The sequence below is a fragment of the Amblyomma mixtum genome, chromosome 7 (genome assembly GCF_055824585.1).
Source record: "Amblyomma mixtum isolate Tamu chromosome 7, ASM5582458v1, whole genome shotgun sequence".
NCBI lineage: Eukaryota > Metazoa > Arthropoda > Arachnida > Ixodida > Ixodidae > Amblyomma > Amblyomma mixtum.
In genome coordinates this window covers 119198697-119214271 of record NC_143018.1, presented here as the reverse complement: position 1 = coordinate 119214271, position 15575 = coordinate 119198697, and the positions used below count along the sequence as shown (strand labels likewise).

At 48.1% G+C, this 15575-nt stretch overlaps 2 protein-coding genes across 2 annotated transcripts in view; one reads left to right on the top strand and one right to left on the bottom strand.

Annotated features, from left to right (window-relative positions):
• Nucleotides 1–4027, bottom strand: part of LOC149337329 (uncharacterized) — a 73074-nt gene extending 69047 nt beyond the window's left edge. Inside the window, exons 1-2 of the mRNA XM_089554391.1 lie at nucleotides 4008–4027; nucleotides 2771–2906 (exon numbers count right to left, since the gene is read on the bottom strand). Of these exons, the coding sequence (XP_089410517.1) occupies nucleotides 2771–2906; nucleotides 4008–4027 (156 nt within the window). The remainder of the gene's footprint in view (nucleotides 1–2770; nucleotides 2907–4007) is intronic.
• Nucleotides 4028–11633: 7606 nt separating this feature from the next.
• On the top strand, nucleotides 11634–14686 carry LOC149337328 (uncharacterized). Its single transcript, XM_089553417.1, has 2 exons — nucleotides 11634–12164; nucleotides 12470–14686. Exons 1-2 carry the CDS (start codon nucleotides 11931–11933, stop codon nucleotides 14306–14308), a joined length of 2073 nt encoding a protein of 690 aa, XP_089409543.1. The 5' UTR covers nucleotides 11634–11930; the 3' UTR covers nucleotides 14309–14686.
• The last annotated feature ends 889 nt before the right edge of the window (nucleotides 14687–15575 follow it).

The following is a 15575-nucleotide window of genomic DNA, read 5'->3' as shown; positions in this document are numbered from 1 at the left end:
AGTTTTTTTTAAGTCAGTCATACCAGTCGTGCCCCAGACAATAATACAGTACTGAAGAAGAGATAATACTAGGGAATTATAGAGAATAATTTTAACCTTGGTAGGCAAAATTTCTCTCAGTCTCGCAATAACACCAACAGCACTGGATATTTTCGATTGAAGGTACTCAACGTGTTTGTTCCAAGTTAAATGCTTTGAGAAATGAACACCAAGTATTTTCACTGTATCGACTATTTGGATGCGATCTGTACCTAGACGTAGATTCAATGAAGTCAGCTGATGTTTTCCTTTTGGTGAATATAAAATTGCTTGTGTTTTAGACGGGTTTATCCTTAAACAGTTTGCGTTAACCCATTGGTGTAAATCGCCAAGCGCTTTATTCGACAGCAATTCAATGTCTGCTTCTGTTTTGCCCTTAACAAAAAGCGTCGTATCATCTGCGTACGAGACAAACTGAGCGCTGTCTGTGCATCGAACAATGTCATTGACATAGATAATGAATAACAGTGGCCCAAGTATGCTTCCTTGCGGGACTCCAGTTGATACAGCCAGCACGGAAGATTTACTGCCATTTATGTCAACGTACTGAGTTCTATTTCCAAGGTACGACTTAAGCAGTGTGTGAGCAATGCCGCGGACTCCGTATCTATGTAGCTTGGAAAGAAGGAAGAAATGATTTACAAGATCAAACGCTTTCGTAAAGTCGATATAAATGCCTGCTATAATCTCTCTTTTGCTAAAAGCTTCTAAAATGATCTCTTTTTGTGCTACAAGGGCCGTCTCTGTTGATCGGTGCCGTCTGAAACCATGCTGAAAGTCAGAATACAAACTGTGTTGCGAAAAAAATGAAGAAATTCTTATGTGTAATATTTTTTCGATTCCCTTTGAGAAAATAGGTAATATGGAAATTGGACGGTAATTGCTTAGTGTACCTTTATCCCCATATTTAAATATGGGTATTACACGAGCGACCTGCATTTCTTCAGGAAATATGCCTGTAGATAAAATTAGGTTATAAATATGAGTGATAACTGGACAGATTAGGTCAAGGACGTACTTTACCGGGATCACCTGCATGCCATTTGAGTCTTGAGCTTTACTGTTTTTTATAGCATTCATGGAAGAATAAACTTCTGAGCAGTTTGTGGGTGCAAGAAATAGTGACTGACTGCTGTACATTTCCGGCAGATACCGGTCAAAGTTGTCCATACTATTATTACTACAAACCTTAATCTGATTAGATTGTTGAATGAAAAGAGTATTGAAAGCGTCGGCTAGTTCCTTGCCAGAAATGCACACTCCATGGTGCTGGAAATTATCAGGAAAAGCCTCTGAGCCATCACCTGAGAGCAGGGGTTTCAGTTTTCGCCAGACTACATCTGACCGCAGAGTAGTCTCGTTCCAGAAAATGTTAAGAAAATAAAAATTCTTCGCTGCCTTTAACTTTGAGTTTAGGCTATTTCTATATGCCTTAAAAACAGAAAAATCATCGCCACTTTTGTTCTTTATGAATCGAGCATATAATGCATTCTTGCGTTTAATCATGCTCAACAATTCATGCGTTAGCCACGGCTTGCGCGCTTTCGATGGTGTTTTTACACGACACAAAGGAAAGTGGGCATCATATATGAATCTGAACACAGCTATGAAATTAGAGTATGCAACATCGCTACTTGTTGCTTTGTAAACGGTGTTCCAGTTTTCTTGACTAATCGCAAAACGGAAAGATTCAAGATTGGTGGGAGTGATGATCTGAACAAGATTGTTTTCTTTACATTTTTTTCTTTTTATTTGACGAGCCTTGTCAGCTAGCATAAATATTCCTGAATGGTCGCTGATACCAGTGTATACTGTATCCGCGGTTATTGTCTCAGTATTAATGTTTGTGATGAACACATCCAGCAAAGAACTGCTATCTTGAGTGACACGCGTGGGTTCAGTTATAACATTTGTGAAACCATATGACTGTATTAAAAGCTGAAATTCTTTCTGGCAGTGCGTAGGTGTAAGCATGTTAACATTCAGGTCTCCTCCCAGATAAAGGTCCAGACTGTTAACTAAAGTGTGTTCTAGAATTCTGCTAAAGAAAGCCAGAAACTTAGTAAAATCACCAGAAGGTGGTCGGTACATGACCACAAAAATGCTTTTTTGGTTGCTCAGGGTCAGCGCCTCATAATCAGAATTCATCTGGCAAAAATCTTCCAAAATTTCAACACCAAGATCATTTCTTATCAAAAGGCTGATGCCACCGCCACGTTTGCTCTTACGATAGCGCGAAAAGCAGTGATAGCCAGGCAAGCTAAACACGCGTGATTCTTCGGTGTACCAGGTTTCGGTCAGCATGATTGCTGTGAGCGATATACCAAAGCTCTCCACCAAAAGTGCTAGTTCGTCTTCTTTATTTGCGGCTGAACGGACGTTTTGATGAAAAAGTGATATGGCAGAAGTTTTCTTTTCTACCACGGATTTAATCTCAGAAGGATGAAGTCCCATGGTGTGGAAAAAAAGCAAGCAAGTTTAAGCGCATGTGTACTCAGACAATTTTGGACAAGTCATCAACATGGTTGATAGGGATTACTGGTGCACCATCTAACTTCCGGACGAAGATTTTCCCGTTCTTAATCCATGTATACTTATATTTGAGTTCTTTTGTCTTAGATTTGGTCGCACCGAACAACCGTTTCATTGACGGGCAAAGGTGTTCGTTCACAAAGATTGGAACCACAGGTTCCATCTGCACGTCCTCTGTTGTTAGTCTCTGCTTTCTTGCCTTCTCGAGGAACGAGTCGCGCTTGTCCCTGCGGGTGAACTGGATGACAATGTTCGGCGCAGTGTCATTATTGGCTGTGCGAACACGGTGGCAGGCCTGAATGTCCGTGTTTTCAAGAGGTACGCCAAGAGGTGTTCTTTCCGCCACAAAAAGTGCCACATGTGAAAGTTACTGGATGGATTGATTGATTGATAACAACTTTTATTTCCACCGATGTAGGAGGCCCCCTACTCCCCGTCCCTGGCACTCAGGCCTAGGGAACGGGGGACGGGACCTCCGCGACTAAAGACTGGCGAAGATACATTGTCTCTTCGCGGCTTCAGCCGCCAGGCGGACAGCTCGTTTCTGGTCGGCGGGGACCTCGCTTCGCAGAAGGGCCTCCCAGGTTTCTCTACTCTTAATATTGTCCTCAGCACCCGGGGATCCAGGGCATTGCCAAATTATATGATCGAGGGTCCCCCTCGCTCCGCAGGTCTTACATTTGTCACCTTTTTTATCGTCTAATGTGGTTTGAAATAACCAGACAGGGTTAACGAAATTTCCGGCCTGTAATCGTCGCCAGGCGATGGCCTCTGTATTGGTTAAGTTTGGATCTCGTGGTGGCATTAGACGCCTGCCTAACCTGTAGTGCACAGCGATTTCCGCGTACGTTTGCAAACGTTCGTCCATCCCCTGGGGGTCGGGCGGCTCTACAGTTACCCGGAAGTAGAGATCTCGGGCTAACATGTGGGCCTCCTCGTTACCGGGGACGGATGTGTGTGCTGGGACCCAAATTAAGGTGATCTTGCGATCAATTTTGGCTGCGGACAGAATTCGAGCCGTTTCTGGCGAGACCCTGCCCTTTCCGATGTTGCAGATTGCTGTTTTGGTATCACTAAGAATCAAACTAGCCTTGGTTCCGGCGCAAGCAAGCGCTATTGCGACCTCCTCGGCCGTATCTATGTTTCTACTCCTAATGGAGGCGGCAGTGACTGGTGCACCTCGGCCGTCGACTACTGAGACGACCGCCGCCCCCGACCTGCCACTCTCTGCGTCCACGTAGGCAACCTCATTTGCCCTGAAATTTCCGGCCCTTTTAACCAGCGCCTCCGCCCTCTTCTCCCGTCTTTCCCGGTGATGTTCTGGGTGCATGTTGCGGGGGAGGGGGGGAACGATGATATTCTCTGGATAGAGCCGGCCCTGCGGCGTGGACGTGGAGCGTTTGTGTAGCTGACACACCGCACAGCTGGCGACATACCTTTCAAACGTGTGACGCATCTTCAGTCACTAAAAGCGGTCACGGGCGCAACGGAGCTATCGGGCAGAGACCGGACGGCCAGAGGTGGGGCCGTCGTACATGGCAGAACGCAGAACGCACGAACAATGACTATGGGGAACTACGAGTAGGAAATACGTGCCGGTCTTCGAGTTGGCCAGAGACCACCGCCCACAAAAAAGGGTGGGTGCAAGAGAATCTTGCGCTGGAGCAAAAATTGGTTGCCTGAGGCTTTTGGCTCTATCGAGCCATGCGGATAGCTGAAAGATGCGTAAACTCTGGCACTAATGTGGAGATACATTGATCAGTGCTTTCATAGTCGCGGTCAGTAGTATCAAGCGGAAGGCGCGAAGAACAGTCTGCGTCCGCGTGTTTGCGGCCATTCTTTACGACTCAGTCGGCGAAGAGCTCAGCCTGAAAGACGACTATAGGGGCTACGCAGGCTGACGAGCCAGCAGAGGGAGTGATGGTCGGTGAAAAACGTGAAGTGAAATGGCGTCCATGGAGATAACACCGAAGCCGTTGCGCAGCGAAGACCATTGCAGGAAATTCTTGCTACTTAACAGTATAATTGCGTTCACGCTTACTAAGCGAGCGGCCACCGTAACTAATTACAGGCTCTCCGTGTGCAGAACGTTAGAAAATCACAGCACCTACGCCAATACCAGTCGCGTCATTATGGACTTCCGTCGGCTCGGACGGGTTCAAGTGCCAGAGAATGGGGTATGAAGTAAGCAGGAACATGACCTGATGCAAATGAGAGTCAGAGTCTGAAGTCCATTGGAACGGGACGTCTTTTTGGAGAAGGGACGTTAGAAGATGAGCGCAGGAGGTCTTGGCAAGACACGGTGCAAGTATGAGTACAATCCGAAAAAACTTCGCAGTTCCTTTTGAGTTGGGGGTCGTTGGAATAGTGCAATTGCCGTAGTCTGTTTTGGATCGGGCTGAACGCCTTCACGGTCGACGAGATGACCGAGTATCAGAGCTTGACTTTATCCAAAGCGGCATTTCATGGAATTTAGGAGAAGTTCAGCTTTGTACCGGCAGTCTAAAAGAACCGTAACCCATCGGTTATGTTCAGTAAAGGACCGGCTAAAAAGAACAACGTCGTCTAAGTAGCACATACAGATTTCCTACTTGAAGCTACGAAGTATGGTATTCATAGATCTTTCGAACGTTGCCGTTGCATTCAAGATACCCAAGGCCATCACGTTAAATTCTAATGGACCTTTCGGCAAAATAGATGCTGATTTTCCTTGTGGGCCGGGTCCATCGGAATTTCCTTGCATTTCGAACGTAAATCAACAAAAGTTCAATGTGTAGTCGTACACATTACAAATGGTACAAATTGTAGTCAAATACAAATTGTAGTCGGGAGCATCGTCGATACACGGCAGAGGATACGCATCATTTTTAGTGGCCAAATTAAGGCGGCGGTATTCTATGCAAAACCGCCATGTATCCACATTCATGGCCGCTTTCATGGACATCTTTTCTGACTACCAAGAACTAACGCCATCTCTCGGCCAGTAGTAGCGAGCAGCGCGTAACTTCTGACCCCCAAAATCCATCTCGAGCTCGTACAGACTAATTTTGGCGGTCACAGGAAATCAAAGGGTGTTTAACAACCTTTTAAACCCCGGTATTTTTTTGTTGTAACGCGCCGTACATTGTCACATACTCAAACTAGAAACTGTTCTGCCGTTCTCCTTAGTTTCTGATTTCCCTGTAGCATTCAACGTCTGTAGAAGTAACATGCTACCATGGATGATGCACTGGCAGCTTTCATGGCGACTGCTGCGCCATGGCTTGGAAAACCTGACCTGTTGAGCCAGCGCACTGCAGCACAGAGAGGTCTCTACCAGTGGTTGCGTCCTCCGTTAGGTCGAAAGACACCATTACGTAAAGGCAGGATTGAAATCAACTAGAGTTAGTGTAGTCTTCGAGACTACTTAAATATTTTTTTCGTGGAATAGGGCTTCTATGCCGGAAAGCTATGTTGGATGATGTGGTGGCCGAGAAGGCAAAAATGCGCCAGTGCGCCGCGAGGTAGGCAGGAGGAGCAGCAACGCCACTAACTGAACGCTCAGTGGTCGTCGTCTTTGCAATAAACACCAGTTTTTATCGCGACCCAAGCGGTCTTCTTGGGCAAATTTGAGGTGTCATATACTAAAGAAATTCAGGGCGCCACACCGCTGCCTTGAATAGAGGTGGTGTACCAACGCTCTTCACAAACCTACATTACCAAAGCCATCACCTATCCACCTCCTCTGGTAAGCTTTACAAACAAGCGTGACAGTTTTTCAAATAATTTCTTAGTACAGCTGCCACTACAGACATTGTACCTAATGTAGGTGAAGGAGCGATCATTCTATCCATCAATTCCTCACCTTGTGTGAAAGCGAGAGTTTCGGGTCTTTTTACAAAGCCCTTCTTCTGTGGCTCAAATTCTTATGTTTTTGTGTGCCCTTAAAAATTCGGAATTTCTTAAAGCGTCCTCTCCATCCGCGGCCTATTATATCTATGTATTACAGTTTGCAGACTTCAGTGGGTATGAAACTCGCCATGTGTATAGTATGGTGAGGAAAATTTATTCGATTAAGCGGTATAGGTGTCGTGATAGGTCTAGGTCAACAATTCCACCGTTCTGCTACTACACACGGATCTGTCTTCACTGATTCAGTCAGTGCATCGAATGCAGGCGGCCGCGCCCGTGTCACTTTTTACGTTCAATGCCCTTTTCAGCCGACTTCAGGTAGTCTTTTTGAATAAAATCCTGCCCACGCAGCTTATACCCCCCGTATTCTAGCTCGCTGGCGTCGCTACACAGATGTAATGATTGCGTGACTTCAATGCGCGACGCTAACGCGCGGCGGTGTATCCAACTTTCTGTGGAACTGCCCTGACTTCGCCATCGGGTGTTCCGAGATAAGACTCTACCGTCTTAGCTACCGCGCCCTTCTATCAGCAGGCTGTTAGGTCTGAATGGCGTTTTTCAAAATATGGTCCCTTAGTGGCTCGATAAGAGTAGCGTGAAGTGACTGATGACCGTTAAAACTGCAGGCTCTGTCTGCTCCTCGTTGCCCCCTCCCATCACCATGCGCCTTGCTTACAAATAAATGGCTTTCAACTGTGCTATGTTGAAGAGTAGGGGTGAGATAACTGACCCTTGGGGTGTTCCTTTGTTTTGGAGTGCGAATTTTTTCCGATCGAAGGTCTCCTATGCCGATGGTGGCAGTTCTATCGGACAGGAAGGCTTTGACGAAGCCGTGGATTCTGCGTCCGCAATCCAGGTTGTCTAGGCCCGTAAGGATCGCTTCGTGGCTAACGTTATCGAATGCCCCCTTGATGTCCAGGGCCATTATGACATTTTCTCCCGTCCGAGGTACGTTTCGCAGGACATCTTCTTGTATTTGGAGGAGAACGTCCTGCGTCGAGAGCTTCGCTTTGAAGCCGAACATGGTATGTGGTACACAGTCGTTGTCTTCCATGTAATTTTGCAGTCTGAAAGTTACAACCCGTTCGTAAAGCTTGCCAAGGCACGACGTGAGTGATATAGGCCTGAGGTTTTCAATTTGTAGCTTTTTACCAGGTTTAGGTATCATTATTACTTCGGCGTGTTTCCAATCTTCGGGAACCGTCTCCGCCTCCCAATTTTTGTTAAGAAAGGTGACGAGCTCTTGTATGAGGTCGTCGCTCAGGTTGCGGATTAGGGCGTTGTCGATTCTGTCCGCTCCGGCTGCCGTGTTTTGGTGGTGTTTCTTATGGCCGCGTAAACCTCTTCCACAGTTATGGGGCGGTCGAGTTTCTCGTTTTCGGCTCCTCGATACGTTCCTTGGTATCGCGGGGGGTTGTGATCGCCGAAACATTTTTCTCGTGCCTTCTCCAGTAGGGCGATGTCTGATCCCTTGAAGGAGTGGATGAACCGGTGGATGGCTTTATTGTTTTCTGATTTTATTTTGGTCGGATCGATTAGTGCACTTAAGAGATTCCAGGTTCTGGCCGTGCCTAGAGTTCCCCTAAGTGAGTCGCTGAGCTATGATTGGCCTAGCTCGAAAACTAGAGAACATCGAAGGCATCAGGCATGCAATGTATGCTGACGATATAACAGTCTGGACAAACACGGGATGTCTCGGAGAGAAGGAAGAAAGGCTACAGCAAGCGGCCTCTTGTGTAGAGCAATACCTCGCAGAAAGAGGACTCGCATGCTCGACCGAGAAACCGGAACTGCTGAGAGTCTGGAGAGGCAAGCAAAACCGGACCGTCCCAACCAACGAGGACCTAAAACTCAACGTCTACCTAAAGGGACGCCCATACCCGAAAAGACAACAATAACAATTTTGGGCATGTGGGTTCCATCCAACCAGCGCTGTACACACACTTTTACCCTACTGAAAGCAACAACGCAACAAGTCGCACGCATGATCACCCGCATCACCAACAGGCGACATGGCATGCGTGAAGAAGACACACTAAAACTAGTCAGAAGCCTAGTAGTTAGTCGAATCACGTACAGCCTACCCTACCAGTGCCTCAACAAAAATGAAATACAACAAGCGGATGCCCTGCTACGCAAAGCGTATAAGACAGCGCTCCGACTACCACGCAACACGTCTACAGAAAAACTCATGGCCCTGGGATTACACAACACCTTTGAGGAGCTACGAGAGGTGCAGCTTGAGTCGCAAAAACTCAGGCTGTTGCAAACAACGACAGGAAGATCACTCCTGCAGAGGCTCGGATACCGCGAGCAGATGCGAGAAATGTCGAGGACGGCAACGATCCCCGACGAGCTTCGCAAGACCCTCAAGGTAGCGCCAATTCCAAAAAACATGGATCCCAACCTCCATCGAGGCAGAAGAGAAGCGAGGGCCGAATTCATCGAGAAAACATACGCTCCTCAAGCCACGACCGTGTATACAGACGCGTCTTGGAGAGGAGGAGATACCAAAATCGCTGTAGTGGCGGTGGTCGATTCGTCTTTACGCGAAATGACCAGCGCGTCTCTCCGAGGCTGCACAGCTGCTGAGTACGAGGAAGTAGCCATTGCTCTAGCGGTGGCGGAGGGCTATAGAACCGGGCGGTCACTAACAATACTTACGGACTCTCAAACAGCCTGCCGAAATTACATGAATGGCAGGATAGGTCGTCACGCGCTCCGTATACTCCTCGCAGCGAGTGACAGAATTAAAAACCGGGAAGAACAAAACGACAACATCCGACACAAAATTGTGTGGGTACCGGGGCACACGGGGGTGAAAGGGAACCGACAGGCCGACAGGATAGCTCGAGGATACATAACTTTCCGAGCTTCCGACGAGACCGCGGAACTCGCGCCAGCACCCAGGGAATACTCGGCCATACTACAAAACTATAGAGGCAGAAGAATGCGATATCCCCCACCGCACAAATCTCCCAGCAGAGAGGAAGCTGTCACTTGGAGACAATTACAAACAGGCTCTTTCCCAAACCTACATATACTAAACAAAATGCACCCTACGATATACACGAACAAATGTCCCTGGTGCGACGAAAAACCTACACTATACCACATCACATGGGCCTGCCAAAACATAGACGTGGTCCCCAAAATACAAAACCCGAGTGCGGAGCAGTGGGAGACTCTGCTGTCCAGCGACCGCTGCGAAGACCAACAAGGTCTGGTACAGCGAGCTCAACGGGCGGCAGTGGCCAGCGGAGCCCTGGACTGAGGGCAACCGACCACTGATTAGAGGCGGACGACTTCGACAGAGAAGGCTCCTGGGGGTAGAACCAAGACGTCTCTGAAGATGCCCCCAAACCGCAGGAAAAACCATTAGTGTAAATAAAGTTTTCCCTCCCCTTCAACTGTGCTATTGGGCACTGAGAGTACGCGTGAGGAGAACAAAAATTCAGGGGGCACTTTTGACTGTCTAAAGTGCATAGAGGTGAAAGCGTTTTCCGCACCACTTTGCCTATGTGACACTGGTACGTCTCCACTGAATGACATCACACATAATTGATGACGAAGTAATGACAAATTGCTAATCATTGACTAATTACTGATTAATCACTCAGTACTAATTGACTGCTAATTAATGGCGCTTAAGAGGGCTCACCAGCTACAAGGCAACTCAGATTTGAACTTTTTCTGTCGATAGATGGCAGCACCTGAGTACCCCAAAAAGGAGGGAAGTTCTATTCCCCCTCCAGGTGTGTAAACTACACCGCGACACGAAAAAAAGTATTCGTTCTTCCGCGTACACAAAGTAGAGCCCAGAACTATCTGTAGGTATGCGGCCAAGGTTCCAGAGACCGAAGCACAAAAAAGTTGACCCCCCTCTCAAGCCATTGAGCACAGAAGGATGTGGGGGTCATACAATGGACCATTTCCCAGTAACCCACCAATTTAGCGTTTCTGGTTTGGGTCGCCTAAGCTTCCTTCAGTCTTTTCTGCGAAAATTCTTTTACAATGGTAAGGTGGGGTGACTGGTTTCGCCTGAGCAGACAGGTGTGGTCGGTTAAAATGGCTTGGTGCATCCGCAGGACATTACCCGGAAAAGGTTCCATTGTGTTGAACACCTATGTAGTCAGTCTCTAAATAAAAGGAAAGAAAGGAGCTCCTAGCACTGTAACGGACACGTGTCGTGTTCGTATCAGTGCCGCGCATCAGTGATTGCATCGCGCCGATGCGCAACAGTAATGCGCAGTAGGTTACAGCGTCCCGCTCGGCTCGCCCAGAACGCCGGCGCGCGTCCCGCTCGGCTTGCCCAGAACGCCGGCGCGCGTCCCGCTCGGCTTGCCCAGAACGCCGGCACGCGTCCCGCTCGGCTCGCCCAGAACGCCGGCGCGCGTCCCACTCGGCTGGCCCAGAACGCCGGCAAGCGTCGTCCCTCCGGTACAGCGCTCTTGCTCGTGCCTATAAAAGCTGTGCCTTCAATAAACAGTGGTTCATTCTTGCACTGACCATGCTGCTGTAAGCGTCGTCCCTCCGGCTGGTTACAAGCACAAGGCTCATGGCTGGTCTTCTTCCCTTTCCCGCGTAGCCTTCTAGCTGCAGAAGGATGTCCTCGATTGTAGTGACAGCGTGCAGCTTACTTTGCCTAGTCTCGTACGAGCGTTCCCAGGGCCGGACACCCATCTTCCGCTTCTCAGCACCAACAAGGCTTGAGTTTGGCTTGTTCTGACGGTAGCCATCATCTTGTGGCACTTTTGTGCGCCGTACTTTGTTCCCTGATTTGTCTCAAGGTGCTTGAATACCAGCAGGCAACAAGTCAGCAGAAAATGCCAGCAAAGAATTTCAGGTACGGGAAGCGTAAACGTGCAGGTGCACTGATTGCGAACACCAGAAAGAGGCAAGCTCGTGATAACGAACCTCCTACGTGCAAAACACACTATCCCCTCTATGGTGGCGACCTTGCCCACCCTGCTGAAGATTCTGCGTCCCCAGAAGTCAACGAGCACAACCCAAGGCCGGCAGACGTTGAAGCCCCCATCAAAGAATCCGAGGTGTCAGGAAGTGCCCTGTCATCTTCAGTGATGAGCACAAGAGAGTCGTGCGACGAAGATATTGCTAATGGAGGTCCCGCGATCACCACCGTAAAGAGCGGCAGTGCAAATGCTGGAATTCAAGGGCGGCGAATTGTTAGCCTTCAGTACCTGTTGACCAGCTTGCAAAAGACCGCCCTCCATGTTCCCTTCAACTGCACTTTGGCGGATATGGACTGTGTGTCTGAAAGAAAGCAAGGTCTACGAAGCACGTTGACTCTTGTATGCAGGATGTGCCGAAGGAAGGATGTCATCCACACAGACCCGCCATCTGATGCGCAAGCTTCCAGCGGCTGCGGCGATATAAACACATCAGCGGTGTGTGGAATAATGTCAATTGGCTGTGGCTTCTCAAACCTTAACTAACTGCTTGCGTCTATGAACATCCCAAGAATGTCATCGGACACTTACACGAAAATAGAGGACGACGTTGGCAACATTATCAATCAAGCCGCCTGGGAGGAAATGAAAACAGCGGGCGCAGAGGAGGCAAGGCTGGCAAGAGAATGCGGCGACATTGACAGTGACGGTACACCCACGATAGCAGTCATCGCAGATGGTGCGTGGTCAAAGAGATCCTACAGGAACAAATATGACGCTCCGTCAGGCGTGGTGAGTGCACGAATTTATTTAGTTGCCATAGCGGTAAAAAGCGCTGCATTTTGTACTTGAAATATTTCACACTTGTTCTTTCGGCTAATTGGGGAGGTATGGAAAAGATCCGCGCTTTCATAACCTAGCTGCATGTACACGGGGCTATGTACCGTTGTGATCGAAAGGCATCAAACTGCCTAGAGGTAGTTTTAAAGTAGCACTTGAATAGCAGGCATGATAAGCTGAAATACCTATATGTTCGAGCGATTAGCAGTGCAGCCAGTAGGGCAGCTTCTTGACTAATATTGGTCTTACTCTTTCAGGCTGCTATCGTTGGTCACAGAACTGGAAAGGTCCTGTACCTTGGCGTGAAAAACAAGATATGCGCAATGTGTGGCCGGACTCCACAAGGTGCCACCCCGAAACAGCATCAGTGCCACAAGAACTGGCAGGGAAGCTCAACAAGCATGGAGCAAGCTATTGTGGTGGAAGGCTTCAAGAAAAGCGTTGAGCTACATGGCATCAAATATACAAAACTTATTGCTGATGGCGATTCCAGCACTTACAGATCTATCGTAGCAGCAGCACCGTATGGCAACCAGCGGGTTGAAAAAATTGAGTGCAGGAACCACCTACTTCGAAACTATGCAGCAAAAATAAGAGAGATCGCTCAGAAGAAGCGGCTAGAAAAAATTCCTCCTAAATTAAAGAACTCTATTCTCCAAGCAGCTGTTCGCCTACGGCATGGAGTTGCAACAGCAATAAAAGTTAGAAGCTCTGAAGAGGCATCGTTTTCTGAAAAAATAGACCGTCTTGCTCATGACATAAAGAACGGCCCAAATCATGTGTTCGGAGACCACGCTAACTGCGCTGATTACTTCTGTTCCGGAAGCAAAGCGGGAGAAGAAAATATATTTCCTGAAATAGTTCAAAAAGGCATCTTTGAAGAAATTTGTGTTGCCATGAGCAGAGTGGTTGCAAACACGGCGAGCCTAATAATGGACGTCGATAACAATGCTGCCGAACATTACAACTCCATTGTGGCGAAATTTGTAGGAGGAAAGAGGATAAACTATTGTTTGAAAAGATCCTACGAGACAAGGTGTTTTGCAGCCTCCTTATCGCTCAACTGCCGAGGAACATACCACGAAAAAATCGCGCGCAGGATTTCGGGAGGGCAGCTTGGAGGATGCACAGAATCATTTGTGAAGGCGATAGTTTCTAGGAGGAATTCAAAGCGAAAGCTACCGAAAAAGAAGATACCAACCACTTCACGCTGCAAGCGCAGAGAAAAGGAGCGACATACTGGTGCCGATGCTGATTACGGCTTACCAGACATGGAGCCCGGTGCTTTTCAATCTACTTCCGACACCTTCCTGAAATCGCTTTCGCTATCAGCAACCAACATCGAAGACCTGCAGCGAGCAACGTCGAAGCAGAGTGGATGCACTCTGTGGAAACAAGAAAGGCGAAAGAGATTGACAGCATCATTGTTTGGTGCTATTTGTAAAATGAAACCAACGACGGGATGTGGGCGGACAGTTGGCGACATCCTGTACAAGGAAATAACTTCCGAAGCGATTCGGTATGGAAAAGACCACGAGTGCTTAGCACTCAAGCAAATCGAAAATGAGTGCAACGTCGTGGTGAAGGAGTGCGGCCTGTTTGTTGACCAGGAGAACCCCTTTCTTGGCGCTTCCCCGGACGGACTCATTGGGGAGGACGTTCTTGTTGAAGTCAAGTGTCCTTACTCAGCGAGGGACCTTACTCCACTAGAAGGAGTTCGCGCCAAAAAAATAGTCTGCTGTGAGGAAAACAAGAGCGGGAGATTGCAGCTGAAGACAAAAAGTAATTACTGGTACCAAGTGCAAGGACAGCTGAATATTGCTCGCCGTAAAAAGTGCTTGTTTGTGCTGTGGACCAAAAAAGGCATCAGCACTGAAGCGATTTCCAGGAATCAATCGTTTTGGGAGGACGAGATGTTGCCGCGGCTCAAAAAATTTTATATGTACTGCTTGCTGCCTGAGCTCGTGGACCCAAGGAGGAGCCGTGGCCTTCCAATTCGTGAGCCTGATTACATTCTCGAAGCACAAAAGGCTCGCTCGCTCAAGCGACCTTTGAAGGAAACGTCGGAAAATGACGATAGCCAAGAAACCGCCTAGAACACCCATTCTGGCTACAGCGTGTGTTTCGCTTTTCCTTCTTTCACTGTGTCCCGCGCGACACACACGAACTGCGTTCACTGTGCAGCTGACGCAAGCCATCCTGCGCTACAGTATAGGTGCCGTCGGACGATGACGCGTTTCATCCACAGATGAACGGCCACATGCAGCGCTTGAACAAAACCATTGCAGACGAGCTCGGCATGCATGCCGACGCAGAACACAAGGCCTGGGATGTCTTCCTTCTGTACGTCATGTTCGTCTACTACAGCGCACTTATTGAGACCAGTACTATGTGACACATTTTAGGCTCATTTACGGCAAAAAGTAACCACAACGCTGGACGCCATGCTGCCAAACGTCACCAATGAGGACATACTTGACGCGTCACCGCCTGCTTGCAGCGTGCAGAAGCTCTACGAGTTGCCCGGCTACGCATTACAGACCAAGAGCGAACGTACGCCCAACGCTGCAATCTCCGCCGTCTCCACGCACAATACAAGCCAGGTGACCGTGTGTGGGTGGAGACGCCTATTCTACGGCAGCCCAATAAAGAGCTTGTTTCAGTACCGCGTTAATCTGCTCGTCTGTGTTTTCACGGCATTTTCACCACCTCGTGAAAATATTTAAATTATAACAGATTTACTTGCTTTGATACCTCCTTCCCTGCTTATAATTCCACAAACAAATAAATCAGAGTTAGAGAAAACTGAAGAGGACGGGAAGTGTGGCTCGCAAAAGCACCGAGAGCGTCCTGCAGCTATGCATGGTGGCCGGACGCAAACTTTGTCATTGCATAAGCGAGTTCTTGCTCAGCCCTGTTTACATGAACCAATAACGTCAGGTTGAGTCGGGCTGCGCAAGGTCAACCCAACTCGACCAACGCGTGTTGTTAGTGGCTATTTATTGGCAGTGTTGTCAGTAACGCGTTACAAGTAACGGCGTTACCGGCAACGCGTTACTTTTTTCGGTAACATAGTAACGTACTCGTTACCATTTCGAAATTGTTACGGGTAACGTACTTACGTTAACATTTTTCGGTAATTAGAGGTGTCATGTTACTGGTTACTTCTTAATTCAATTGTCCCTCTCCGCCTCTCTTTCAGAAAAAAAAAACGCCAAAAAATAGTATTGCAAATAAACAAAATCTACCGGTGTTCTTGACGACCCTTGTTGCGGCTCGCATGCATGCCAAAAAAAAAACCTGCCCTTGACGACGCACTCAACTAAAAAAAAGCACGAACACGCAGTCACAAACTTGTCTTCG

Bases quoted from the DNA above. Each gene is read 5' to 3' on its own strand.
- LOC149337328 (XM_089553417.1), top strand. From the start codon at position 11,931: ATGAACATCCCAAGAATGTCATCGGACACTTACACGAAAATAGAGGAC. The intron at 12,165-12,469 runs GTGAGTGCACGA...TTACTCTTTCAG, and splicing joins ATGACGCTCCGTCAGGCGTG to GCTGCTATCGTTGGTCACAG.